This window comes from Sus scrofa, chromosome 11, assembly GCF_054392235.1.
Source record: "Sus scrofa isolate SSC_HxYL_T2T_F1_AM1 chromosome 11, Sscrofa_HxYL_maternal_Yorkshire_Landrace_v2.0, whole genome shotgun sequence".
NCBI lineage: Eukaryota > Metazoa > Chordata > Mammalia > Artiodactyla > Suidae > Sus > Sus scrofa.
This window is the reverse complement of record NC_139393.1, coordinates 3061252-3087531: the sequence shown is the minus strand read 5'-3', so window position 1 is coordinate 3087531 and position 26280 is coordinate 3061252. Positions and strand designations below refer to the sequence as shown.

The 26280-nt window shown below is 52.2% G+C and overlaps 1 protein-coding gene and 1 long non-coding RNA gene across 9 annotated transcripts in view; one reads left to right on the top strand and one right to left on the bottom strand.

Moving 5' to 3' along the window:
- The window catches only part of SACS (sacsin molecular chaperone), a 73490-nt gene that overhangs the window by 16567 nt on the left and 30643 nt on the right, over window positions 1–26280 (top strand). For 2 of the 8 annotated variants that reach the window (XM_084981240.1, XM_084981239.1), the window contains exons 3-7: window positions 17600–17750; window positions 21205–21297; window positions 21609–21696; window positions 22586–22671; window positions 25429–25540. In XM_084981240.1, the coding sequence (XP_084837366.1) occupies window positions 25525–25540 (16 nt within the window). In that variant the 5' untranslated portion in view covers window positions 17600–17750; window positions 21205–21297; window positions 21609–21696; window positions 22586–22671; window positions 25429–25524. Of the gene's footprint in view, window positions 1–17269; window positions 17532–17599; window positions 17751–21204; window positions 21298–21608; window positions 21697–22585; window positions 22672–25428; window positions 25541–26280 lie in introns of those variants that run through there. The other 6 variants (XM_084981237.1, XM_021065463.2, XM_021065464.2 and 3 more) reach the window with 3 other exon arrangements.
- On the bottom strand, window positions 8384–16917 carry LOC102158458 (uncharacterized). The gene is made up of 3 exons (XR_014818967.1): window positions 15120–16917; window positions 11420–11521; window positions 8384–8898 (listed from the first exon to the last, which is right to left on the bottom strand). It is a non-coding gene; the product is annotated as an uncharacterized LOC102158458 (long non-coding RNA).

Genomic DNA, 26280 nt, shown 5'->3' with positions numbered 1-26280 from the left:
TCGAGGATTTATTACATCAGTTTCTTAGAAGGATGAAACGGACGTAGATACGGACTCTTGAGAATTTCCCATTCAACCAGGGAAGACAGAAAATACACCATAAAGTTAACACATCATTAAGTTATGCGGCCCTTCGTACGAAGGAACGGACGCAACGGTGGCCAAGGAAAGGGAGGCGGGCCTGTGACAGGGCTTCGTAGGACGTGGGTCAGTCTTACGTAGGACGGGCAGGGCAGACCTCCCGGAGAGGGTGCCACTTGAAGCGGGTGAGGGAATTAATCATGAGCTATTTAGGGGAAGAATGTTCCAGATGGGGAGCCCACGCACATCCCCCGGGGCGGGTGCTGCCTGGCCCAGTCCAAGAACAAGGAGGGGGCTGGCGTGCTGTGGGAAGGGCCGAGGGCCGGGGCGTCAGCATCGGAGGCTCTGAAGGGGATGGGGGACCTGCCGAGGGGTTTGAAGGACCGGCGTGGTCTGGCTGCTGCTGGGAAGGGATCCCGCCAGCCGAGCAGACGGCAGCGGTCGAGGCGGGGACCACTGTGCGCCGTCAGAGTCCAGGTGGGAGACGACGGCAGTTCTGCAGTTCTGGCGGGGGTGGCACTTACCTGCCGGCTCTACGGTGGCTCACGGGTCCGTCCCTTCAGGGCTCTTCCTGACCATCGGGCAGTCGGAGGGCCGGGTGCGTTTCACAGGAATATCAGCAGCCTGGTGAGGGTGGGTGTTGAGTCATCCTTCCCACAACCACGGATTCCCGAATTCTCCAGTATCACCTGCGTGCCCCGCGACTCAGATCCGTTCTGATGCTGACGACCCAGAGTGAGCACAGACCCCGCAGGTTAGAGGCTCCATCCTGCGGGGCTGCCTCCGCCTCAGGGGCGAACAGGATCCGCAGGCTACACCAACCGCAGAGTCAGGGACTCCCGTGACCGCCTCCCTCAGGCTCAGTCATTCACCAGACTGACTCAGAAGGCAGAAAGCTCTTTGTTTACAATTACAGTTTATTATCAAGAATATGACGCAGGGAGTTCCCACTGTGGCTCAGCTGGTTAAGAACCCCACAGTCTTTTGGAGGATGTGGGTTGGGTCCCTGGCCTCGATCAGTGGGTTAAGCATCCCTCCTCGTTGCTGTGAACTGCAGATAGGCTGGCACCTGCAGCTCTAATTTGACCCCTGGCCTGGGAACTTCCATATGCTACAGGTGCCGTGGTAAAAAGAATGGATGAATGAATAAATAAATACATACACACGTACACATATACATACATATTATTCCCTTCAAAGTTCCATTTTGTTGGTGTGATTAATTAAGTCATTGGCCCTTGGTCATTGAATCCAATCTCTAGCCGTCCTGCCCTCCCTGGAGATGGGGCTGAAGGTGCCACCCTTCCATCACGTGGTTGGTTCCTTTGGCAGCCAACATCCCCCTGCCCCCCAGTCCTGAGGCCCTCTGGGGGCCCTGCCTCCAGTTACCTCATTAGCATAAGAAAGGCTCGCATCACAAGGGCAATTCCGAGAGTCTTAGGAGCTTCATGCCAGGTCCTGGAGGCAAAGACCACATATTTATGTTTTATTATCTCTCTGTATTAGGAGTAACAACGATTCAGAGAGAGCAGGAGACCAGTCTTGAGCAGAGCAGCAGATAAGCCGAGTCCAAGTGCAGGAAAACTAAGCCTAGACCGGGAAGAGCAGGTGGGCTGGGGAGGGCGGGGGAAAGCCAGCCAGCCTTGACTTCCTCTTCTTGTTTTTTTTTGTCTTTGTGTCTTTTCTAGGGCCACACCCTCGGCATGTGGAGGTTCCCAGGCGAGGGGGTGAGTCAGAGCTGTAGCTGCCAGCCTATGCCACAGTCATAGCAATGCCAGATCCAAGCTGTGTCTTTGACCTACACCACAGCTCATGGCAACGCCAGATCCTTAACCCAATGAGCGAGGCCAGGGATCAAACCTGCAACCTCATGGTTCCTAGTCGGATTCATTACCCACTGAGCCATGATGGGAACTCCCCTCTGCTTCTTTTTTTTTTTTTTTTGATACGAATTCATTTCATCATCTATTTACTTAATTATTAGGAAAGTGGAGTTGATTTACTGCGTTGGGCCCACTTCTGCTGTAGAGCAGAGTGACTCAGTCATAAATATGTATATATTCTTTTCCTGTATTATTTTCCATCCTGACTTTCCAGCCCTGGCTTCTGAGAAGGGACAGAAGTGGGTCCAGGCTTGGAGCCATGGATCTCGCTCGGGGCAATAACCCAACCAGAGGCACAGAGACAGGGTCCAAAGCAGGAACGAGTGGCTTAGCAGTTGTTCCACACCCGCTAGGTTTCAGGGGCTCGTGAGTATAAATAAAGTCAGTTAATATTTACGGCCATGTCTCTACGCTCCAGGCCTTTGGCTGCTTGGTAAGACCTCAAGCCCCACGCTCTTGCCTGGTGGCAGCTCTTGCCTGGTGGCAGCTCTTCCTCCCACTGATTCTGGACGTCCTTGGGGCGGTGACATCTCCCCAGGCTCAGATCGAATTTGCGCATGTTCTTTCCCCTCGAGCCTCTGGGTCAAGGGGACTTGTCAGGACCTCTGCAGCTCGTGCCTCTGTGAGGACCCCTTGGGGCCAAAGCGCCTGCAGCCTGTGCCTGGGGAGGTCCGGGAGAGGAGGAGGGTCTCCTGGCGGCCGGGCTGGTTTTGTCTCCTAGGAGAGAGGCGGTGCTGCCTGGCGTTCCTTCCATCCAGTGTTTCGTGAACCTGACCTTCACCTCTGGCCTCGCAGGCTCCACACCGGTCCCTCGCGTGATGAGGACGAGGGAGAGGATGGGTCCTGTCCTGCCCCCTCTCTCACTTCTCTCTCCACCCTCCTTAGATACCTCAGCATCCAAACAAAACCAAACCACCTCAACCAACGCCTCCCAGCTTCTTTAAGAGCAAACAAATTGTGTAATGGAAAGAGTATCCACTTTTGAGCCAGACATACTTGGTTTGAATCCCATTTACTAGTCATCAGCCTTGAATAAGTTACCTTTTTCCCCTAATATGGGGAGAATAACGCCTACGATATTGCTAAACCAGAGACTTTGAATGGGAGTTACTTGTGTCGTATCTGACTGGTCGCCCTTCTCCCATCCCTCTGTTCTCCAGAAGCACAAAGCCCAGGTGTCTTTGGGTGACTCACCTGCAGCTCAGAGCACCTGTCGGGCAGGCGCTGCAGGAACGGCGCGGCCATGCCCAGCCCAGCCTAGTGAGCAGTTGCAAGCCTGCCGGACTTGTCCCTCTTGGTTGGTTGGAAGGAGTTCCCTTCCTGCGCTGTCTGCGGCCCCCCACCACGTCCCCTCATTGTGTCCATCTGTGCTGCTACCTGTTTAGGGGAGGGGCTTATGGAGGGTCATTGGCCATCAGATGGGGAAATACAAGATGCAAAGAGAGGGCCTGGGGAGGATCCCACTGTGGTGTCTTTAGAAAAAGAGTCCTGGAGAGGCGACGTGATACTTGGTGGGCAGGCAGGAAAGCCTACCGGGTATTCCAGCCCTGGGTCCATCTCACGAGTCCTGGGTGGGGAGGGGGCACCAGCCCTTGGTGAGCCTGTGCAATATTTTGGGCCTGTGTCTGGTCTGCAACAGCTGCCGGGCTGTTAGCGCCGTCAGCCTCAGAGGGAAGAGGTCCGCCCAGACCTGGCTCGGGGAGGCATCGGTAGGAGGAGGGAACACACTGGTGAGTGCGGCGCAGCTGCAGCTTTCCATGGATGCGAGTGGGATGCTTCTGCTCTGTCATGGGCCGATCAGCCATCGTGCTGTGTTGAGCGGCCCAGGGGTCAGGACCCCACGGTCAGGCCTGGATAACCCAAGGGTTTACGCACAAAGATGAGAAGGAACCAGCAGAAATCGCCCAGGAACCCGGAGACCCAAGGGGCCCGAGGGACGAAGCGCCACACTGGAGAGCAGGGCGCTGGAGATGGCAGGGACCTTTGGCTGAAGGACACAGTCAGGCCGGGGAGGGGCTGCGGGTGGCTTTGGGGGAAGCCCACGTCCTGACCTTGCTCTCCTTCCTCCCTCCCACCTCCTGCTGGGGCTCCTCTGGGCCACCTCAACCTGCAGCCTGCGGGCCTCCGGCCTCTTCTTGCTGTCCATCCAGCAGCCCAGCCCCACTGATGCTCAGTCCACATGGGCAGCCCAGGGCCAAGTGCAGGGCACAGAGCGGGCCCTCCGGCAGAGGGAAGGTGTGAGGCTGTGGAGACATGTGTGGGCTTGACCATCTGAGCTGGACTGGGCCGAAACCCTACACGTGGCTGTGGCCCCCTCCTGCTTGATAAAGCTTTTGTCAGGAGCAATTTCAGACTTAGAAAGAAGTAGAGGGACCTAGGATCCTTGTGCAGATTCAGTGGTGATGGGAACTCTGCCGAATTTGTTCAGGTCCCTCTTTTTCTTTGCATCAGGGTGTTAAAAGCAAACCCTAGGTGTCCCTTCCGACAGGACCCAGGGTGCACAGCTGGGGTGGGGGGGTGCACTCCTGAAGCTGCAGGCCATCCCCAGGAGCCCCCAGGGCTGCCCGGCTCCAGGCAGGCTCTCGTCTGAGACGAGCCAGGGACTTGCAGTGCAGTCCCCAGAAGGCATGCAAGGGAGAAGAGCAACAGCAACAGCAGGAGAACCACGTTTGTTCCCGAGGCTGTCGGAATCATTGCCCTTTAAACGCTACTGAGGAAGCCCTCCCGCCCGCCCGCCCAAGAATCCACTGAGAGCTTTTTTTCTGGAGAACCATGTAAAGCTAATTTATTACCCAGCATGAAACAGGTTTTAAATGATCTCATTTCCTGAATCTCCTAATTCAGTACGAGGGAGGAAATCTCCTATGGAAATGAATCGAAATGATAACTTTGAGTCAGATTGACTCCAGATTATGATTATTTTTTTAAATTAAGCAGTGGGAAAAACGATTTATATTTGAAACTTTCATATACATGGGTCTCATTTCTAGCCTGTTGTGATTGAAAGCAGAGCCCTAGAAAAACAGCATAGAAACAAAACGCTACTTCTTTTCGGCGCCAAACGCAATCTGAAATCTGCAGCACCTCCTAGACCATGTAATAGGTTCTGGAGAAAAAGCCCCGAAAGAGTGAATAGGAAAAACAAGTCCCTTGAACGTTCATAGAAAATATGAAAAACAGAAAACCTGTGTAAAAGCGATTGCATACTCTTGTGACATCTGGCACAGGCAGGCACAGTCAACCCAACTGACATTTTGACCTGGGTTAAATTACCACCCCCTTCTCACAGCCCACAAAAAAAAGAAAAAGAAGAAGAAACAAAAGAAAGGAATGGACCTCTCTCCTGTGGCAAGAAGGCTGCATGAGGCAGAGCCGAACATGAACGGCTTGCGACACCGTTGCATTTGGTCTTTTCCCTTTGGCCTGAAGGAGGAGGGAGGCAGATGGGCTCTTTAAGAAGGATGAGGTCCCAGCCCCTTTGCTGTCTGGTTTTTCTTTTTTTCTTAACGAGGGAAGGCTTAGCTGAGCTCCAGTCGAGTCCCAGAAGGAGAGGAGAGAAGGTCTGTAGGGAGGACAAGGGCTTTGCCGATGTCATCTTCCACACAGAGGCCAACGAAGGCTTCTCTGCCCGCTGCCCACAGTCCCTGAGAAAGTGCCTTTCCGTCTCCGCTTTCCCAAGAGCCCCTTATCATCATAGTCTTTGGATGCATAGGTCATGCTACGATAAGGTTATTGAAAACCCTTGTTTCTTGCTTATGATTCTGGACCATGGAGTGTGGCTTTGCATTTTTAAAGTCAGTGCCATTTATGTCACCCAGTTTCCTTCCCAGTATGTAGGGAAGGCCACGCAAAGGGTAGCTTAGGTTGAACCTACTCCTTCACCCCACAAGGTGGATTTTCCCGGCATCGAGGTGACTTAAGCTTCTGCGGCCACTCAGCCGACCGGTGAAGCCATGCCTATTGTCGGGGCTTTATTTTCATGTTAACGTCTTTCAAACAGAAAGAGATACGTGCAGAAAAAGTGCAAAGACAGGAGCGAGGCTACGGGCCTCTGGGAAGGTGCTTGGGAAGAAGAGGCAGGGACAAGGCGGGAAGGGCCAGCCTGTCTGCAAAGGCCTTGGCCTTGGACTTGACATACTGGGTGGAGTTAAGCTGGGGAGAGGCGCAGTCACACCCTATTACAGGTCAGTGTGGCGGCCACGGGGAGGGCTCACCGGTGGGGAGAGGCTTTGGGGCAGGGAGAGATGAGCTGGGCCCCTGACTTGGTGGTCTGAGCAAGACAGTAGGACCTGACCCACAGGAACAGGACGAGGGACTGGATCCAGGTGTTTGGCAGGGCTGAGCGCTCCGGCGCGGGGCCTGACTGTGTGTGGAAGGGAGGCTTTGCTGAGAAGGGCCTGCGTTTCTTCCTGGAAGTATTTGTTTTGTATCTACAATAGCTTCAGGTTATTTCATCAAAGAGGGAGACTCTCTAGGAAACAGGAAAGTGGCCAAAGGCTTAAAGGACACACACACACAACTGTAATTGCTAATTCAATGTATGTTCTGAACTACATGTAATTGCCCTAAATAATTTTCCATGGGTGAGTTTTGTTTGTTTTTTTTAATGTTTTCTTAATTTTAACGGCTACACCCAAATGCCTGTGGAATATGGAAGTTCCCAGGCTAGGGGTCAAATCAGAGGTGCAGCTGCAGGCCTGCACCACAGCCATGGCAACACTGGATCCTGAACCCACTGAACAAGGCTAGGGGTTGAATCCACATTGTCAGGGAGACTACATCAGGTTCTTAGCTCACTGACCCACAGTGGGAACTCCCCACTGAGGAGTTTTTAAATTTTTTTTTTTTTGTCTTTTTGGCATTTTTTTTTTTTTTGGGCCACTCCCGCGGCATATGGAGGTTCCCAGGCTAGGCGTCGAATCAGAGCTGTAGCCACCAGCCTATGCCAGAGCCACCACAATGCGGGATCCGAGCCACGTCTGCAACCTACACCACAGCTCACGGCAACGCTGGATCGTTAACCCACTGAGCAAGGGCAGGGACCGAACCCGCAACCTCATGGTCCCTAGTCGGATTCATTAACCACTGCGCCACGACGGGAACTCCCCCACTGAGGAGTTTTTCATGTAAATTACCTAGAATTATATTTATAAAAATGATAGAAATAGCGAACAATCATATAGTTTGTTTAGATTTAGATTTGGGTAAATTCTGAAAAAAATAACTGTACATTTGAACATTATTCTATGCTTTCTCTACTTAAAATTTTTGTCCTTGGTGCTTCAGAAATATTCTTTTTTTTTTTTATAAGCAGCATCTTTCCCCATTTTATTTATTTATTTATTTTTGTCTTTTTTAGGGCTGCACCCGCGGCATATGGAGGTTCCCAGGCTAGGGGTCCAGTTGGAGCTGTAGCTGCCCACCTACACGACAACGCCAGATCCTTAACCCACTGAGCGAGGCCAGGGATTGAACCCGCAACCTCATGGTTCCTAGTCGGATCCGTTAACCATTGAACCACAACGGGAACTCCAGCCACAATGGGAACTCCTCTTTCCCCCGTTTATAACTATCTATATTATAGACAGTTTACTGTTATAGTTTATAACTACAATAAAATCCGAGCAAGAGAAATCTGAAATGGTTTGGGAAGTGAGCAAAAGGTAGGTTGTTAACAGAGGAAGCATCTGTGCAATTGTGGGAATCATATAAGAGCCAGTTCTTTTTTTTTTAATAGTTTCATTCCCGATTTTCCTTAAAAACCTCTCTTGACCCGTTTCAAACTAGCATTTCCTTTGGGCCCCTCCAGTCGTGGTTGACTGCCGGCTACTCTAATTGTTCTCCAGACAGCACAGGCACCACGCCGGTCACGTCCGCTTCTGTGGGAGGAGGCTCGCATGCTCCCCTTTTCATATAAAGCGAAGGGAAAACCCGAACCCTGCTTCTCACAAACTCGCAGATCGGTAATTTCGTGGCCGTGGTTTCTCTGATTGACGTTATCCAGTTACTGCGGCATCGGCTCTGCGCAGAGATGACACAGTGATTATCTTTTGAACTGACCGCTGACAGTTCACTCCACGTCCAGATATTTAGACATGGCATAAAGAAGAACATTTTAAAGAAGAAAGTTAAAAAAAATCTTTCCTGGGAGTTCCCACTGTGGCACAACAGAGATGAATCGGACTAGTATCCAGGAGGGGGCAGGTTCAATTCCTGGCCTCCCTCTGTGGGTTAGGGATCCGGTGGTGTCGGTCACAGATGCGGCTCAGATCTGGCGTTGCTGTGGCTGTGGTGTAGGCCAGCAGCTGCAGCTCCAATTTGACCCCTAGCCTGGGAACCTCCGTATGCCGTGGATGCAGCCCCCCCCCCCCCAAAAAAAAAATTTGTGAGTGTAAGCAAGAAATCTTACAAATAATATGTGACAAAATAAAAAAGACTCATATCCTCTTTATTTTTTTCATAAGTAAACTCATTTCTCAAGTACTTTTGACCAGAGGCTGTTAGTTTAATCAAATTCAGGTCTAGGGATTCTTATCTGACACACCACTTAAAAACTAAACACAAGGGGGCGTATTTTTGAACGGGTAGCTCAATGGGCTTTAACGAACTGAATGCGAGTAGTGAGTCGTACATCTCGCCCTTTTTGCTGACTGTCCATCCCTGTAATCTGTAATCCAGGCGTACGTATTGATCATATTCCTTTAAGAGGGTTTTCCTGCATGTGTGTGACGGCCTTTGTGCTGCCTACATCCAGCCAGACTCTGGCGGGGCCACGTGCTTGAAAACAGAAGATCGCGACGCGCCGACTGGAGACCTGGGTTCCAGCCTTGCCAGGTGGCATTTGTGAGGAAACCTGGGACAAATCGCGGACTCTCTCTGGGTCCCGAATCCTGACTTGTCGTTGGGGATGACAGTGTCTCCTCCGAAGGTTGCCCTGGGAATTCAATGGAGAGAGGATTCGAAAGATTAAGCAAGGAGTTGGTGAGAAATGAATGAAAAACGAGTATTGTTCTAACTGCTGGGATAGTTTTCCTTACGGTGAACCCAGATCTGTCTGTCTCTGGAGCCACAGAAGTTTTGGGTTTTTTTTTTTTTTGGGTCGTTTTTTGTCTTTTCTAGGGCGCTCCTGCGGCACATGGAGGTTCCCAGGCTAGGGGTCCGATCAGAGCTGTAGCTGCCGGCCTACACCACAGCCACAGCAACTCGGGATCCGAGCCAAATCTGCGAACTACACTACAGCTCACGGCAATGCCGGATCCTTAACCCACGGAGCAAGGCCAGGGACCGAACCCACATCCTCATGAATACTAGTCAGATTCGTTTCCACTGAGCCACGAAGGGAACGCCCCTCTTTTGCTTTTTTAATCTGTGAAATGGGAATAGAAATGCCTCATAGGATTTCAGTGGAGATTAAATTAGCAGTGTTTGGTGCCCAGTAAGTGTTTGATGAGTGGCAGGTGTGATGAGGTATGGCTTTGAATTTCTCACCATCCCAGTGACTGCTCTAAATGACAGTGGTCTCTGTGACAAGATTTCAGAGGCAGTTGGGGGACTGACCTTCCCAGACTCTGAGCCAGGTGCACACACAGCATTAGAGATTAAAATACAAATTCCCTGCGAGAGAGGAATAGGCTTCATTGCCTTCCTGTGCGAAGAAGCAAGCAGGGTCCGAGGACAGGGTGGTGACATCCTGTGCGTGCTTTTCTCCAAAGGGGGTCTAGAGAGGTGGACGCGTCGACTCTGTTTCTAAGCGCACACAGCCACAGGGACATGCACCGGAAGGAAGACCCAGAGCCACCTTGGAGCGGTCCCCTGCACAGGAGGGCTGGAGGGGCTGGAGTGTGCCTGGGGGACGCAGGCCCCAGCAACACCAAGGACGGAGCTGACGGCAGCTGGCCCTGTGGTTCGCCGGGGAGTGAGGATGCGAGGGGAGGAAAGATCAGATCTCAGTCCTGACACAGAATCAACCAGGACGGCGGTCTTTTTCCTGCCTGGACGTGGGGGAGCCCACGACTGCAGGGCGGCGTCATGGCATTCAGCATCGACGGGGAGCTTCTGAGTATCTTTCCATTCCTTGAGCTCCTTATGGGTGGGGAGGGGGGGTTGTTTTGAATGTCATTATTAATCCTTGGTTTCTGAGCACCTGGCAGAGCACCTGCCCGCAGGGTGGGCGCAGGTGGAGGGACTGACCTCGGCAGGGCTGGGTCAGCGGGACAAGAGGGCCGGGCCCGGCTGGAGCGGGAGGTGAGGTTGAGACCTAGACGTTTAAGGGTCCTGAGACACCGCTGGCCTGCTTCAGGATTTTTCCGGCTTTGACCTTGACTCTTCAGATACCAAAGCAAGAGAGGAAGGCGAAGGGGAGGAGGAGGGTGAGAAGAGTATGGGGGCTGCCCTTCGGCGACGCCTGCCTGGTGGCTGACACACCCGTGAGACTGGCGGCAGGTGTGCCCCTTTATCTGATGTCAGCGCCCAGCAAGCCGTGGCTGTCACACATTTTATTGGATGAATAAATGCGACCCTCTCAGATCAGCGACCGGCCCAGTTCCCCTCTGGGTGACCTTGAGGCATGTGGTACAGGTGAGGAAGTGAGCTGGAAGCAGTGACCCCTCCCAACAGCATCACCCACAGGGTGGAGGATGGAGACAGATGAGGTTGGAGACAGGGGACAGGGGATGGAGACGGGGGACAGAGGATGGAGACAGGGAACAGGTGATAGAGACAGGGGGCAGGTGATAGAGACAGGGGGCAGGGGATGGAGACGGGGGCAGGGCATGGAGATGGGGGGCAGGGGATGGAGACGAGGGGGCAGAGGATGGAGACAGGGAACAGGTGATAGAGACAGGGGGCAGGTGATAGAGACAGGGGGCAGGGGATGGAGACGGGGGCAGGGGGTGGAGACAGGGTCAAGTGGAGAAAAGCATCTTGTGTGAATAAAGGACCAAACGGAAAAGGGAAGGACTGCATTATAGTCTAGGATGGTATTCCTTCGTCATACTATTTCCTTTTTTTATGTTCAGTTTAATCAATTTTATGATGGAATATTTTATCAGCTTATGTTGTAAGTTTCCTGCTATTATGTCCAGGGCCAAGACTCCATCAAAACACTCTACTTATTAGCATGCAGTAAATTTATTTTAATGTTCAGACTGCTATAGTTAGCTCACTCTGTCTCCATATTTTCTATAAAATATTCCGAGAGAGCATCATAAATGGAAGAGGAATTCAGAAACCACATGTGGTTTTGCGATTCCCCGAAATGGCGAATTTAGCCCGGGATGCGTCACCTTCATAACATCTGAGGGCCTGAGTCACTTTTTGCCTTTGTGATGCAAAGTTTCCTCAGATGATTCAATTGCTGCGTGTACGCATGATGACATGTAAGGCCCTTCCTGGTTGATTTTGCTGTGGCACAGCTATATTTAAATAATCTAGGGTTTTTGGCAACCAACCAATACCTCCCATTGGCATTAACAGTAGAATCAAAAGCGTTGTGTCAAGTCTGGACAATCCTGTTTCCTCGGGTCTCCGACGGCCTGTTGGGGAATTCACAGCATCCCCTGTGGAAGCAGGAAAGGCAGGACCGTGAATTCAGAAGCATGATATCATTTCCCAAAGCCTGTTTAATGTAACTAAAAATAAACGTTAAGCCACGGTGTCTACACTGCCACACAGAGAAGGCAAGTTTTGTCACTTGTCTGGCGTGTTGGTTATAAGCTCCACCCAGGCCACCAGCATCGCGGGTTGGAGATCAGCTCCCCCCGGAAAGGATGGCTCTGCCTAAGGTCCCGATGCTGGAGCTTGGGCTCCACCAGCTTAGGGCGGAGACACAGATGGGGTAAGTCACCCAGGAGGTGCCCTGTGAAGCATCAGGCTGCCAGCCCAGGACGCTTGGGGTGAATCTGCAGGAGGAGTGGACCCCGGGGAAGGGAGGACCATGCAGGCGGAGGCCACGGATGAGCTAACTGGATGAGGCTGGAGCCGCGCCGGCGGGAAGGTGGGAGCTGGGAGAGTCCCCCGGGGGCTGGAGGGATGAGCACGAGAGCGGGACCGGAACCTTCCCCGGAGGAGTTCTGTGTCATCTTATTCATGATCGTGTGTGAGAGCAAAGGCGTCGGTTCTGACCTTTCCGGAGAAAGACCCAGAGCATCTCAAGAAGACCCTTAAACAGACAAAGCCCCGGGCTTGTCAAGGACACACTCAACCACGTGTGTGCCCCGGGGGAGTCTCCGCACAGCAGTGCAGCGCATGTGCCTCTGCCTTCACGTCCAGCACAACGTTCGGGTTATCTTTCGATGTAATTCACATACCCTCAAGTTCACCATGTGCCGGGGTCCAGTTCAGCGTTTTTAGGCTATGCCCCTGGCTGTCAGGACTCCAGAACATTCCTTTCATCTCCAAGAGACATCCCTCAGCGGTCATGCCCCTCCTCCGCCCCCGGCTGGCACTGACGGTCACACAGCTGTTTGAAGATGCGCCCATGGTCTAGCAGAGCTGACTGCCCCGTAAAACCCCGCCCTGCTTTAGACAGTTTGTCATCACGAGATGGAGAGATGGCAAGATGCGGGCGTGTGGGGGGGTCCCCACAGTCTGAGGTTGTGCTGTAGGAGGGGGTTTAGGGGGGAGGCCGAGAGCGGGCCTAGGGACACACCCACTTCAGGGAGGGGTGGTCCTAGCTCTGGGAGCTTGGGGCCATCCTACCTCACGTGGGATGGAGCTGGGGCAGGAGAGGGACTGCCTGCAGAGGGGACAGACCTCTGAGGCCACCTGGGAGGGACTGGGGGGACAAGGCAGCCATGAGGTGGAAGTTTCCAGTTCTTGGGGCAGCAGAGCTGAAGGGTCTGGGCAGAGTCACATGTCCAGGCAGGGCTCTGGCAAGTACCCTGGGGTTGTGGATTCTGAAAGCCCAGGCCTAGAGTCTCCCAGGGTGTCAGCTGTGAGCTGTCGGTTAGATGCCAAGACTCCTCACGAGGAGGTATCCTGAGGTCTTGACCTTGTTTCCCCCCCGCGGCTGGTCACTTTCCCTGGGAGGAAGCCAACCTGGCAGGATCTGGCCTGTAAGGGACCACAGGTTGCGTTGGCTAAGTGGCTGACCTGGTGCTGGATGCCACAACACAGGCTCCTGGAGCAACACCGACAGAGAGGCCCTAAGCCAGAGGACAGCCCCATGGCATGGTGGCCGTGAAGGCTGGTCGTGCTGGAGCCGTGAGTCAGAGGCCAAGGAAACCCAGGACCTCAGGTGTCTAGCAGGTGGCAGAGCAGCATGAGCTGTACCTGTGACCAAACTGCTATGTCCCTGTGATGAGCTGGGCTGGTCAGGGCAGGAGGGGGCGGTGAGTCACACAGCAGCTTTGCTCACGTGGAGCAAACTGCATAGTGGCTGGACAGACATTTACAAATAAATGGCTGTCTCAGTCATTTTATCACTTTAGCTACTGTTAGGTAGGGAGCTGCTTGCAGCCGAAAGCTTTTTGCACAGAACTAAAAACCAAAATAAAACCTGGTTGACTGATGTTGGGAGTGGAGTTAATATCCGCCTACAGGCAATCCTTATTTAAAGGTCTGAGTAGCATGGATTGAATAATACTGTGCGCCAGGCCCTTAAGATGCGAAGAGAAGTGCGTGGCGGTGAATACAACTAAATGTGAGGAGTTCCTGCTGTGGCGCAGCAGACGAAGGATCTCATTGTGGGAGTGGGTTTGATCCCAGCGCAGTGGGCTAAGGGTTGGTGTTGCTGCAGCCGTGGTGTAGGTGGTAGCTGCAGCTCAGGTTTGATCCCTGGCCTGGGAACTTCCATATGCTCCAGGTGCAGCCAAAAAAAGAAAAGAAAAAAAAAAAAGAAAATGAAATATTGACAAAAATGCGAAAGGTGCCATAGCGCCAACATGAAGCCCCAAAGTACAGGTTGCTTAAGGAAGCAGCCTGGAAGGGTTGAGGCAAGCTTTTTGGAGAAGCTGTGATTCTAAGACGAGGACTTAGGTTTATCAGATGGAGAGGGATGGGGGGAGCATGCAGGCTGGTAGGGCCGTGCAGGTGGACCCGCCGGGGACCAGGCAATGTGCAGTTACTGCATGTTCTGTAAACATGAACGGTGCTTGGGCTCGGGAGTTGTGTGAGCTGGGTTCCAGTTCTGGCTCTCCCATCTGCAGCTGTGCACCGAGAGGTCACGTATTTCCTTTCCTCTTCCTTCCCTGACAATTGAGATACTTCACAGAGTAGTTGGGAAGGTCGAATGAGCTAAATCTCAGGCTTTTAGGCGGGGCCTGGCACCTGCTGGATATTCCGTGCGTGGTACATATTATCATCAGCTGGTCTTGGAGACGGACTGTATTATGGGTGGCTGGGTGGCCTCAGAAAAATCTGAGGAGGCTGATTGGGGCTAAACTGTACTAGGCCTCGTATGCCATGCTGAACCTGACCTTGATCCCTTAGCCATCAGGAAATTCCTGTAGGATCTGGAGCCCAGAACTAACTCAACAATGGCTGCCTGGTTGTCAAGTCTATGGGCACCTCAGCTACGTGAAACGTTGTGCTGCTTTTGAAGCTTTTTAGTTCATCTCACAGATGCCTTTCTTTTTTTTTTTTTTTTTTTGGCTTTTTGCCTTTTCTAGGGCCGCACCCGCGGCACATGGAGGTTCCCAGGCTAGGGGTCGAATCAGAGCCATAGCCACTGGCCTACACCACAGCCACAGCAACACGGGATCCGATCCGTGTCTGCAACCTACACCACTGCTCACGGCAACGCTGGATCCTTAACCCACTGAGCGAGGCCAGGGATCAAACCCGCAACCTCATGGTTCCTAGTGAGATTCATTTCCACTGTGCCATGATGGAAACTCTTCTGCACACTTTTGAAAAAATTAAAATTGCAGTACGAGTACTAATCAGGTTAAGCAGCCTAAGCTATTTCTTCTCAATGGAAAGTTAGGCAGTTATTAGAAATGAGATTTATACAGTGACAAAAACATCAAAAAATACTATGTATCCATGGTATAATTACCATCATATTACAAACTCTTAAATGAATGGCAGTGAATACATTGTTTGTATTGGGGTGGATGTTAGGATTATGAATGTCTGAGTTTCTCTTTTTCTGTATTTTCCAGATATTCCTCCTTCCCTCAGTCCTTCCCTCCTTTCCTTGTACTTAGGAAGCACCTGTTCTGTGTTAGGTCCTCTTCCAGGCCCTGGGAAGCCATCAGGAAAAAGAGACACTAATTCCAAATCTGAGTTTGTGTCGGGTGGGGGGGTGGATCGGAGACAGAGCCCTGGAAGAGAGCCAACAGGCAGGTGGTGACAGCAAACGCAGGTCCCAGAGGCCCATGAGCTGTAGCGTTCTCCGCCCCTTTCTAGGCTCGCACCGGACAAGCCCGTCTTCCTGTGTTTCACAGGCCTCTGCTCACTGTCACCTCTTAGGAAGGGGCGCCGCCGCCGCACCCCTCATGCTTTATTCTCCTGCTTTGCTGCCTCCCCTCACTTAGATAGAACTGTTGACCCCAGAGCATGAATTCATCAATTGTCTATGTGTTTACTGTTGTCTTCCTTCCTCAAAATGTAAGCACAGGAGAGGGGCTTTGTTTTCATTCACTGCTCTCTGTCCTCTAGAAAAGTGTCCATAGAAGACACTGGAGAGGTTTAATACGTATTAGCTGAGTGATTATACAAATGATTCCTGTAGCTTTGATGTCTCGCCTGAGTTCCGGCGTCGCGTTCCCCAAGCTGGCCGACCCTGTAAAAGATACCCCGAGGAGGCTTCGAACTCCAGATGTTCAGAGCTTTTTGTGATCAGCCTCCTTCTCCAGCCAAATCAGCTTCACCGTTTGTGAAATCCTTTCTGTTAAGGTCATTTCTTTGTCTCTCCAGTTTTCCCTCTGTACTCCTGTTCCTTTGTCACCACGTCCCGTGTGCCCAGCTTCCTAGGAGGGAGCTTAAGGACACCAAAGGGTTGCCCTGGGCAGGATTTGTGCTGGGGTCACCGCGCGGTGACTCTTCAGCGGAGCAGGGAGCACTCACATTCTTTCCGCTTGTTGATATTCTAATGCACTTGCTGGTCGTGTCCGGTTTGATCAAAGACGTGAATATTCGCCCATTAGGGTTTTTCCGCCGGATCTTTACTTGTTCTCCTTTAATTGATCGAAGGTGCTTACTTGTTCTAAGTAGGGAAACACCTGCATGACCTACAGCAACTTTCCTTTTAAATATGGTTAGAAGGAAGGGATGGAACAGCTCTAAGGGTTGTCTTGCATATTTATTATTGATAATGAGTTCTGAGAAGTATTTTTTGTGGAGAGAAGTTAGAACTGAAAAACAGTAATGCCGTTTTTTGGGTCCACACTAACATTTTATTCTATTAAGGGTGTTTAAACAAGAAACATGCAAGTTTGCTTGTTCACGAACATAGCCTTCATGGATGTTGCCTTTTTTTGCAACGTGTCTCCTCCACACCTGTGAGAATTTAGCCAGAAGGACTGACATTTTTGGAAGCGTCATCAAGCCACATACACACTCACATTACAAGGCAGCAGGAGTCACTGTGGGGCGAGTTCAAGAACTCCTAAGCCTTCAAGGAGCTTGCAGGAGTGATGGGAAAACGGGCCACCAACAATAGAAGACAATACTGCCAAAACCAGTTACGTACATTTTAGCCTGTCGTGGTGGATGCGTTGGTGCGCACTGTCATCTGTCGCGTGCCCCGTCACTCCTTACTCCAGCACGGTGAACCCCCCTTTTAAGGTGTCCTAAAAAGCAAACCGGAAACGAAGGAAACGAAACCGGAGACGGTTGTGTTCTGCAGCCACCTCGTTCCCCTCGGGTGCCCAAGAGGCCACCATAAATCTCATTGGGCGATGCTTCCAGAGATTCCAGGTCCCTAGCGTGGAAAGACACGCAGCTCTGTGTTTCAGGGCGGTTTTGAACTCCACACGTCTCCTCCAAACGAGCGCTCAGCGTTTAAGCCCTCCCGCCCTGGCGCTGCGCCGCCGCGGAAGCGGGAAGGGCGGGCGGGGGCGGGGCCTTGGGGGGCGGGGCCAGGCGGCTTCTCCGCGAAGGGTCTGGGCGGGGCAAGGCCCCCTGGGCCGGGCCTAGTGGGAGGGGCCGGCCGGCGCCCGAAAGGCAGGCTTCTCACGTAACGGGGCAGGCGGGGCGGGGCCTGACGGGCGGGCGGGACCTGCGGGCGGGGCGAGTCCCGGCAGGAGGCGCGTGGTCTGGGGACCCGGCGAGTCCGGGCGGGAGGGGCGGGGCCTGGCGGGCCCAGCGGCTGCGCAAGGAAAGGGGCGGGCGGGGCTTGTGGGCGGGGCGAGTCCTTACGGGAGGGGCGTCTCCTCAGCTAACGGTCCGGACGGGCGCGTGCCCGCGGGCGACGCCTCCGGGGCCCTTGCGGCCGGGAGCGCGCCGCCGCCGCCGCCGCCGCCGCCTCCGCCCGCCCCCGCCCGGCCGCGCACGGTTTCCTCCGCGGCTCCTCGTCGGCTGGAGGCTCCCGGGGCTGCGGCGGGGCGGGCCGCGCGGCGTGGGCCTGCGGGGGAGCACGATGCGGGCGCGGCGCGGGCGGTGAGGACGCGCCATGGGCGACAGGTGAGCGCCGGGCCGGCGGGGGCCGCGGCCCCCACGTGGCGCCCGCTGAGGCCTTTGCCTTCGCACAGGTGGCTGCGGGTGACCGTGCTGCCCGGCTGCGTGGGCTGCAGGACGGTGGCCGTGCCCGCGTCCTGGACGGTGCGTGACGTGAAGCGGCGCCTCGCGGCCGAGACGGGCTTCCCGGCGTCGGAGCAGCGGCTGTGGCTCGGCGGCCGGCAGGTAGGGCGGGACCGGGGGCCGGGGCCGGGGGCCCGGGGACTGGGCGCGAGGGGGCCGGGGTGGCGGAGGGAGCCTGGGGCCGGGGCCGGGGCCCGGGGGACGGGGCGCGAGGGGGCCGGGGTGGCGGAGGGAGCCTGGGGCCGGGGCCGGGGCCCGGGGGCTGGGCGCGAGGGGCCGGGGTGGCGGAGGGAGCCTGGGGCCGGGGCCGGGGCCCGGGGGCTGGGCGCGAGGGGCCGGGGTGGCGGAGGGAGCCTGGGGCCGGGGCCGGGGCCCGGGGACTGGGCGCGAGGGGCTGGGGTGGCGGAGGGAGCCTGGGGCCGGGGCCGGGGGCCCGGGGGACGGGGCAGGCAGGGACGGGACCTGGGGGTGGGGGCCGGAGGGGGGCACCCGGGACAGGACGGCCGGGGTGGGCCGCCGGGCCCTGCTCGCTGGAAGGGCTGCCCTGTGAACAGCCTGGCATGACTCGGCCGTGTGCCTGTCACTGCTGTCATTTCTGTCCGTTTGCCGGCTCGACACTGTATCTCCTCCCCTGATTTGTCTGCATCTTCACTGCCTGAAATCAAGGTACTCTTGATGGGCGTTATAGACAGGGGGCTTTTATTTTTTTTTTTTTTTTTTTTTTTTGTCTTTTGGTTGTTGTTGTTGCTGCTATTTCTTGGGCCGCTCCCACGGCATATGGAGGTTCCCAGGGTAGGGGTTGAATCGGAGCTATAGCCACCGGCCTACGCCAGAGCCACAGCAACGCGGGATCCGAGCCGCGTCTGCAACCTACACCACAGCTCATGGCAACGCCGGATCGTTAACCCACTTAGCAAGGGCAGGGACCGAACCCGCAACCTCATGGTTCCTAGTCGGATTTGTTAACCACTGCGCCACGACGGGAACTCCATACAGGGGGCTTTTAAACATTTTTAAGTTGGCTTTGGAGCCGTCGCCACCGAAGTGACCACAGACACTTTTCTGATGGCGTTTGGCTTTTAACTGGATACCCATCCGTCCTTTCACCTTGTATGTCTTAGAGGTTTCCCTGCATCTTTGAATCACAGAAATTTGGGACTGAAAGGATGGGTCCTCAGACATACTTAAATATGGAAGTTATTATTTGGAGGAGTAAATTTATATTAAAACTTGTAAGGGCACATGAATGGTCTAGTACATCAAAACTTTGGAAAATAGGAGTATTTCACATCACATATCACCTTTAAGATGGGCGGAGATATTACAGTGATCTTCAAGGGAGTTAAATGGAGGTATTTCACTGAAAACTAACTTATTATTTAATCCCTGTAAATATCTTCACTTTTTATGTGATAAAAGAGGCAAAAGAGACTTGAGCAAGATACACGAGGACTGCTTGAGCCCCACAGGACGGCGTTTCAAGTGCTGGGTTGCCTTACTCCCAGCACAGGTGTTGGCGAATGTAGCCCCTCCGTCAGGTCTCAGCCCTCTGTGTGCTGGGGGCGCCCTCTGGTCTCCTGTCCTCCCAGCTGGGCCTCCGGCTGACCTGTTCTGACGTTCCTCCGGGGAGCAATCTTCCTGCGGCTCGGTCCCCGATGGTGGCAGATGGTGGCTTGCTTGAGGACACTGGGCGGGACTGGGGAGGAAGGCTTGTCATTCTTACATCTTCATCTGCACCTGCCCAGTCTCTAGACTGGGTGTCCTCTCCTGGCCCCAGACCTCCCTCTTTGGTTACTCCTGTGGTTCTGCGCTGTCAGCGTAGCCCCTAGGTGTGGTCATGCCCAGAGCCTCTCCCACCTTACCCGTTCATGTGTTTTGTTCTGTTGCCTGTTTTGTAGTTGTTTTGGTGGTTTTATTGTGTGTGTGTCTGTACCTGGGCTTGTATGTGTGTGTATAATCTAAATAATATACTGTTTGCTTCTAATTATTTATAAACTTTATGGGAAGCTTGTGCTTTATGTAGCAACTTGGAATTAACTTTTTTTCACTCAATATTATGTTGTAAATATCAACTCAAATTTATGTAGTTATTTAGTTAAGCCATTTTCATTGCTCTGTACTATTCCACTATATGAATATGTCATAGAACTTGGATTGTTTTTAAACTTTTGCTGTTAACCACAATACCGTTACGACTATTCTTACCCGTGTTTCCAGTACAGAGTTTATCGGCTTGCTTTAGCATGCAGTGGGAATGTGTAAATGAAAGTGCTTTATAAACTGGGAACTGTAACAACTGTTAATGTCACAGTTGCGTTTGGATTGTGTTTTGGAAGTGGGGACTGAGTGAGGATGACGGACGGAGAGTACGGAGGCCGGGTGGGACATTGCTAGCAAAGTCCGAGAGGCGTCGAGAGTCTGAGAGCTGGAAATGGAGCGGAGCAAGTTAGACGTGCTGGGGAGCCAGTGGACTTGGGTTTTGGGGGAGAGAGCTGGTTGCCATGCGGAGCAGGCCCTGGGCGGTGGATGCCGGCAAGAAGGCTGGGGAGGCCGCCTCTGACAGGCCCAGCCTGGGGACCCCTGGAGGGAGGGCGGGCGCAGTGGGAGGTGGGTGGTTGTAAACAGTGGTTTTTTTTTTTTTTTTTTGTCTTTTTGTCATTTCTTGGGCCGCACCTGCGGCATGTGGAGGTTCCCAGGCTAGGGGTCTAATTGGAGCTGTAGCCGCCAGCCTACGCCAGAGCCACAGCAACGCGGGATCCGAGCCGCGTCTGCAACCTACACCCCAGCTCACAACAATGCTGGATCCTTAACCCACTGAGCAAGGCCAGGGATCGAACCCGCAACCTCTTGGTTCCTAGTCAGATTCGCTAACCACTGCGCCACGACGGGAACTCCGGTAGACAGTGGTTTTGACGCGGATGAGAGGGACGCCCTTCACATCTGTGGAGGAAGAGGAAGTTGCAGAGGTGGTTCTGGACAGGGCAGCAGGAGTGTTTGCAGGGGTGGACCTGTAAGTCTCTCCGCAGTGACCCTTCAGGGTGGGCTGCTGGGGAGAAGGGGATCTGGCTTCGGATCATTTACCTCATTTTCCAAAAAGGCCCTTCATTGCCCTGCCCCCGGGTCCTGGGCACACACAGTGGACCCTGCCTTTGTGGGACACAGAACCATTGCCGAAAGGAAAAGGAATGCCAGGGCAAAATTTTTCAGGAACGCCCACTGGGGACGTGACAGCCACAGCGGCTTCAGAGGTTCCAGTCCTCGTGTGCCATCTTGCACGTCACGGCTTTCATAGCAACATCTGAGCAGTTTTCCGACGTGTATTTCTAGGAGTAATATAAGGTGCTCTTCAAAAATAAATGAAAACAGTCACTGCCAAGAGGTGTGAAATGCCACATGGTATAATCCTTTTCATACCTTAGTATGTTAAATGCCTTAAAAACCACATTATTCCCACTAATTTAAAACTTTTTTTGGTTCTCGAATATCTGCTAAATCTCATTGGACTGTGTTCTGAGTGATACATTTTGTTTCTTTATTTTTTTGGCTGTACCTGCAGCACATGAAAATTCCTGGGCCAAGGATGGATCCCACGCCACAGCAGTGACAACGTGGGATCCTTAGCCTGCTTAGCCTCCAGGGAGCTCCCCGAGTAATACACTTTGGAAATGCTATTCAAAAGAATGATTTTGTTTATGTCAATAATCCTGATTCACCATAAAACATTTTTAACTATTTTAAAACATAAATATGTGTATCTTTATCTCTTTATAGTTAAAAAAAATCGTTTACATTTTTAAACAGAATTTTGTTCTCTACCATATTCAGTTCTCCAGAGCAACTTATTTCCTGATAAGGACACTTAATGTTATTTCATAAGTGGAAACCAAATGAGGTGAAATTTTGAATTTACAGAGTTAGGCACTATATTGCTTTTCATCCATTTTCTTTTCTATTTTTCAGTTATGTGACTGGATCCCGATTGGAGAGCTGGCTCGCGGCAGTCGTCATCTCTTTGTAAACCTTCAGTCAAAAGGCTTAAAAGGGGGAGGTATGAAATCCACCTCACCAGGCGTAAATTCCGTTTTTACTGCATAAAGATTATGTTTGAAAAATGAAACGAGGAACATGCCTTTGGGATGGGATGAGGGGCTGTCAGGGCCAGAGGAAGGCGCGGGTGGGCGCAGCAGGTGGGCTGGAAGAACGCGTGGGCAGGAGCAGCCTGCGGGCGGGGTCCCGCGGGGCTTGGCTGTGGTGGGTCGTTGTTCCAGTGTGACGCAGATGAGTTCATAGTGATGATTTCGTTGTAAGCACAGCTTTCTTTTTTTACTTATAAACAGCTGTATTTTATTCTGGGCATCTGAGAAGTTACCGCCCTTCTCCCCCCTCCCTGCACCTTGCTGTCTGGCACCCGTCTGAAGGTGACCTGGTGGGTCAGTTCGGAGCGTCTCCACTTTAGAAAGACTTAGGCTGTTTGACCTGGGCAGCCACTGAGACAGTGACTGGGTGAACTTCAAATCAGGCGGAACATGGGTTGAGTTTGAGAATATTAGGAATGTCAGAACAGGCACCACCCCAGTCTCTGGCTGATTACTTAGCTTCAAAGCGCCCACACAGTAGCACCATTTATTTCATTTGCTTTGGAAAATAGCAACATCCCCCCGTGATAATCTTATGTGACATTTAGTGTATTTTTGAACGTATTTTAAAAACTGAATTTGCAGTTTAATTAAAAATCTTGAAATTTGATAAAATCGACTCTGCTTTGCCTTCTACCGAATCCATGTAGTTAGGTTTTCCTACCAGAAAAGTGCTGCAGTGCCTGCGTGAAGTCACGACTTGTGTGGTTTTACGAGTTACTTGGTTCAGAATCAAGTAACACATTGGCAACAGGCCAGAGGATTTTTTAAGAAGTCATGTAAAATATGTTCTGTGTTTAGGTCGATTTGGGCAAACAACCCCACCGCTTGTCGATTTTCTCAAGGACATTCTGAGAAGATACCCAGAAGGAGGACAGATTCTCAAGGTAGGGCAAGGTCGTGTACCTGTGTGCACCGACACTGGTAAAAACGAGATGGACTGAAGTTGCTTACTGGCCCTGTTGGTATTTATGTTGTAAACATTTCGTCTAGATTTGAGTGGCTGTATCTATTTCCCTCTGCACCTGCAGTGCCCTGGCAGGATGGCCTGGGCCAAGGGGCAGTCGGTTTAAACTCAGGGGCGAAGGAACCCCTCAGCTGCTGTGTGCTGTAATCAAGCAGTGTTGCTCTAGAAACACTTTTTTGGGTAATTTTATGGAAGTACATAATGTAATTTTCTGAATTTTATTGTGCAGGGCCATTGCACACCAACCAGCTGACCAAATAATATAATACAAAACCCACATTCAGGGACTGTGTACCCAAGCCTGTTTGACTCCCTTGGATTTAGCAGTTTGCTTTTTAGGAGAGTTGATTTAAAGGGATAATTATTTTAGTTAAGTATTTTTATTTACGATATATTCCTTTAGTTTGAATACAGTCATTAAAAAACAAACTGAGCAGCCATACAAGAAAGCAGTAGTGGAGTTCCCGTCGTGGCGCAGAGGTTAACGAATCTGACTAGGAACCATGAGGTTGCGGGTTCGATCCCTGCCCTTGCTCAGTGGGTTAACGATCCAGCGTTGCCGTGAGCTGTGGTGTAGGTTGCAGACGCGGCTCGGATCCCACGTTGCTGTGGCTCTGGCGTAGGCTGGTGGCTACAGCTCCGATTGGACCCCTAGCCTGGGAACCTCCATATGCCGCAGGAGCGGCCCAAGAAAAGGCAAAAAAAAAAGAAAGCAGTAGTGGGAAGATGCTGAAGTTCGATTTGTGTTTCACCTTCGTAAGAAACTTCCTTAATTAATTGTAAAAGTAGATTAATTCTTATTTATTTTTCTTCTTATTATAGAGTGTTTATTACTTTCAATATCTTAGCTTTTATTTTGTTTTCTAGTTTATTTTTTATTTTTATTTTTTGTCTTTTTAGGGCTGCACCTGTGGCATATGGAACTTCGCAGGCCAAGGGTCAAATCAGAGCTGGTTTATGCCACAGCTACGCCAGACCTGAGCTGTATCTGCAACCTGCACCACAGCTCATGGCAACACGGATCCCTAACCCACTGAGCGAGGCCAGGGGTCGAACCTGTGTCCTCATGGATACTAGTCAGATTTGTTTCTGCTTAGCCATGACAGGAACTCCTATTTTCTAGTTTAGATGGTAAAATTTTAGTGAATAAGCACTAGGCCTGTTTAACTTACTTTAAATACTAAGCAGTTATCCTCAGATGCTGGTTGAAGAGAGTGGTTTTAATGACGAGGACACGTTGGAGCACCTTTGAGAGCAGGCAGCAGCGGTTCACAGAAAGCTCCCTTGAAAACTTTCCATTAGGAGAGTGAAGGCGGGAAGCGTGTGGTCATTGGGTTGTTGTGGGTAGAGAGAGGTGAACAGACTACATTAAACTAGGCCATCAGCTCAGAAGGGAGTGGAGACGAGGCCAAGGTGGTGAGCAAGGCCTCTGGATGCTTGGAGTCAGCGGCCAGCTGACGCTGAGTCCTTCCACTGCGCTCACGGGGTGTATTCGCCTGTCCGCCAGCTCGGTGTCCTTTTTGTTCCTTGGGTACTTTAGGGGGTTCAGCCGCCTTAGATTTTAGTAGGTGTCCTAGAATCACCTGGACTTAGACCTGCACCTTTTGTGATGTTGGCTGAGAGAAGATAGGGCCAGAGGCACTTGAGTGTCTATAGCCCAAGCACTTGTGCAGCTGGCACACTTACTGCCTCTTCTTCTCAGAATCCGTTTGAAAGAGATCCCTGAGAAGAAGTGCCTCGTCCTGATTTTCCTCCAACTCGAGACGGGTCGTTAGAGCCTGGGGCTTTTATTTCTGGTTTCCTTTATCTCTGCTCCCTAAAATGCGCGTGAGTCACAATAGCTGTACAGATGAACGCAAGCTCCGGCCTCTAAAGTGCTCTTCAGTTACACGTTGATTTGCTACCTATTTACTTCTTATTTCTGCCTTTAATTTTCTGTTCTATTCCAAAGTGAATAGGATGGCTCATTTTTAGAGACTCTGTTAGACTGGACTGGGTGGGAATGGCCTTAAAACCCTATGAGACATGGGTGGTCGTGTGAAGGGAAGACAGGAGGCAGGTCAAGGCGTGGCCGCCTGTTTGTGTTTGGGGGTGAGCAGCAGGTGGGATCGGGCTCCCCAGCTCACCTCCCAGGCAGCCCCTCAGCGCCACGCTGCCCCGCCCACAGTCTCCTTGCACGGGGGCGCTGTGGCCCTGCTGGGGTAAAGGTTCTGCTGCTGGCTCAGCTGCAGTATCAGGAACGCCCTCTGCGGTCCTTGCCCATCCGTGCCCCCTGCTCGGCGGTTCCAGGGTGCTGGGCAGGTAAAAAATAGTGCCCCCCAAGATGGCGGTTCACGAGTGTCCTAATCCAGGGTGGGTTAGCCTGTGTCTAGAGACCCATCCATGTAACATACAACCGTTTGATTCGGTTTGGTCTAAGTCGGAGTTCATCCAGAAAATTGTCGCCTGTTCCTTACCTTAGACTAGTCTAGGTTCAATTCCGCTAAAATATCCCAGGAACAAAAACGACACCGAGCTGGCTGGTCGCTGGCTCTGAGAATGGACAGAGACCTCGCCCCCGATGCAGAGCGGGTGCCCTCACTCATGTGTAATGACTTTTATTAACGTATCGTAGGTAAGTACGGGCGGTAGATGACCATCTTATTAAGTATTCATTTTTGGCGTTTTTCTTGACTAGGAATTAATTCAGAACGCAGAAGATGCTGGGGCCACAGAGGTTAAATTTTTATATGATGAAACTCAGTATGGAACAGAGACGCTCTGGTCGAAAGACATGGCACAATATCAGGGTAAGCATCCTTCGTTGGGGAGTTTAGTTCCTGTACGAACAGGCGATCTTGAGTGACTTCCAGTGCAGTGTGTGACCAACGGTCTGTCGCCACTGGTCCTCCCTTCTGGCCGGTTGAACGCCACTCCTTCACGTGTTTCCTCTGCTCTTCGTGAGAAGGTGTCCCTGCTAGTTGGTATTTTTACAGGACGAGGAGTGAAAATCTCAACTCAGAGGAACGAGCAGAGGAAACACGTGGGTCTCCTCTTCTGCTCAGTGGCCTGCGAGCGTACCTTCTATCAGGAGCAGGGCAGACTGACGCCCTTTGCAAACAGAACACCCTCTGCCTTTGGAAAGAAGTAAGAGGGTTGGTTGTTTCTGGTACTGTCTCCTTTTGGAGGACTCTGGAAGTATTTTGAAGCAGGAGACACATGAGTAAGGAAAATGAGAGACGGTGGAAACCGTAGCCAATCCTTAGGGGACTCCTGGTGTGTAGGCTGGGCAGCGCGGTGTTAAAAAGAATATTCCGGACTTGCGGCTCAGCCGTGACGCGGATAGGGGACTGTGACTGACTGACGGTGGAAGAAAGTTACTGAGCAGAGGGGGGACCCGCTCAGACTTGCCTGGACACATTTTTAAAGAGTGAGTTGTGTGATTTGTGGAAGAGGGTTTGTGATTTAGGAGAGTGATCAACATTGTTGTTAAATAGTAAATACTTCGCATGTGCTCTCCGAGTTACTGTGTTTCTTCTCAGGCCCCGCC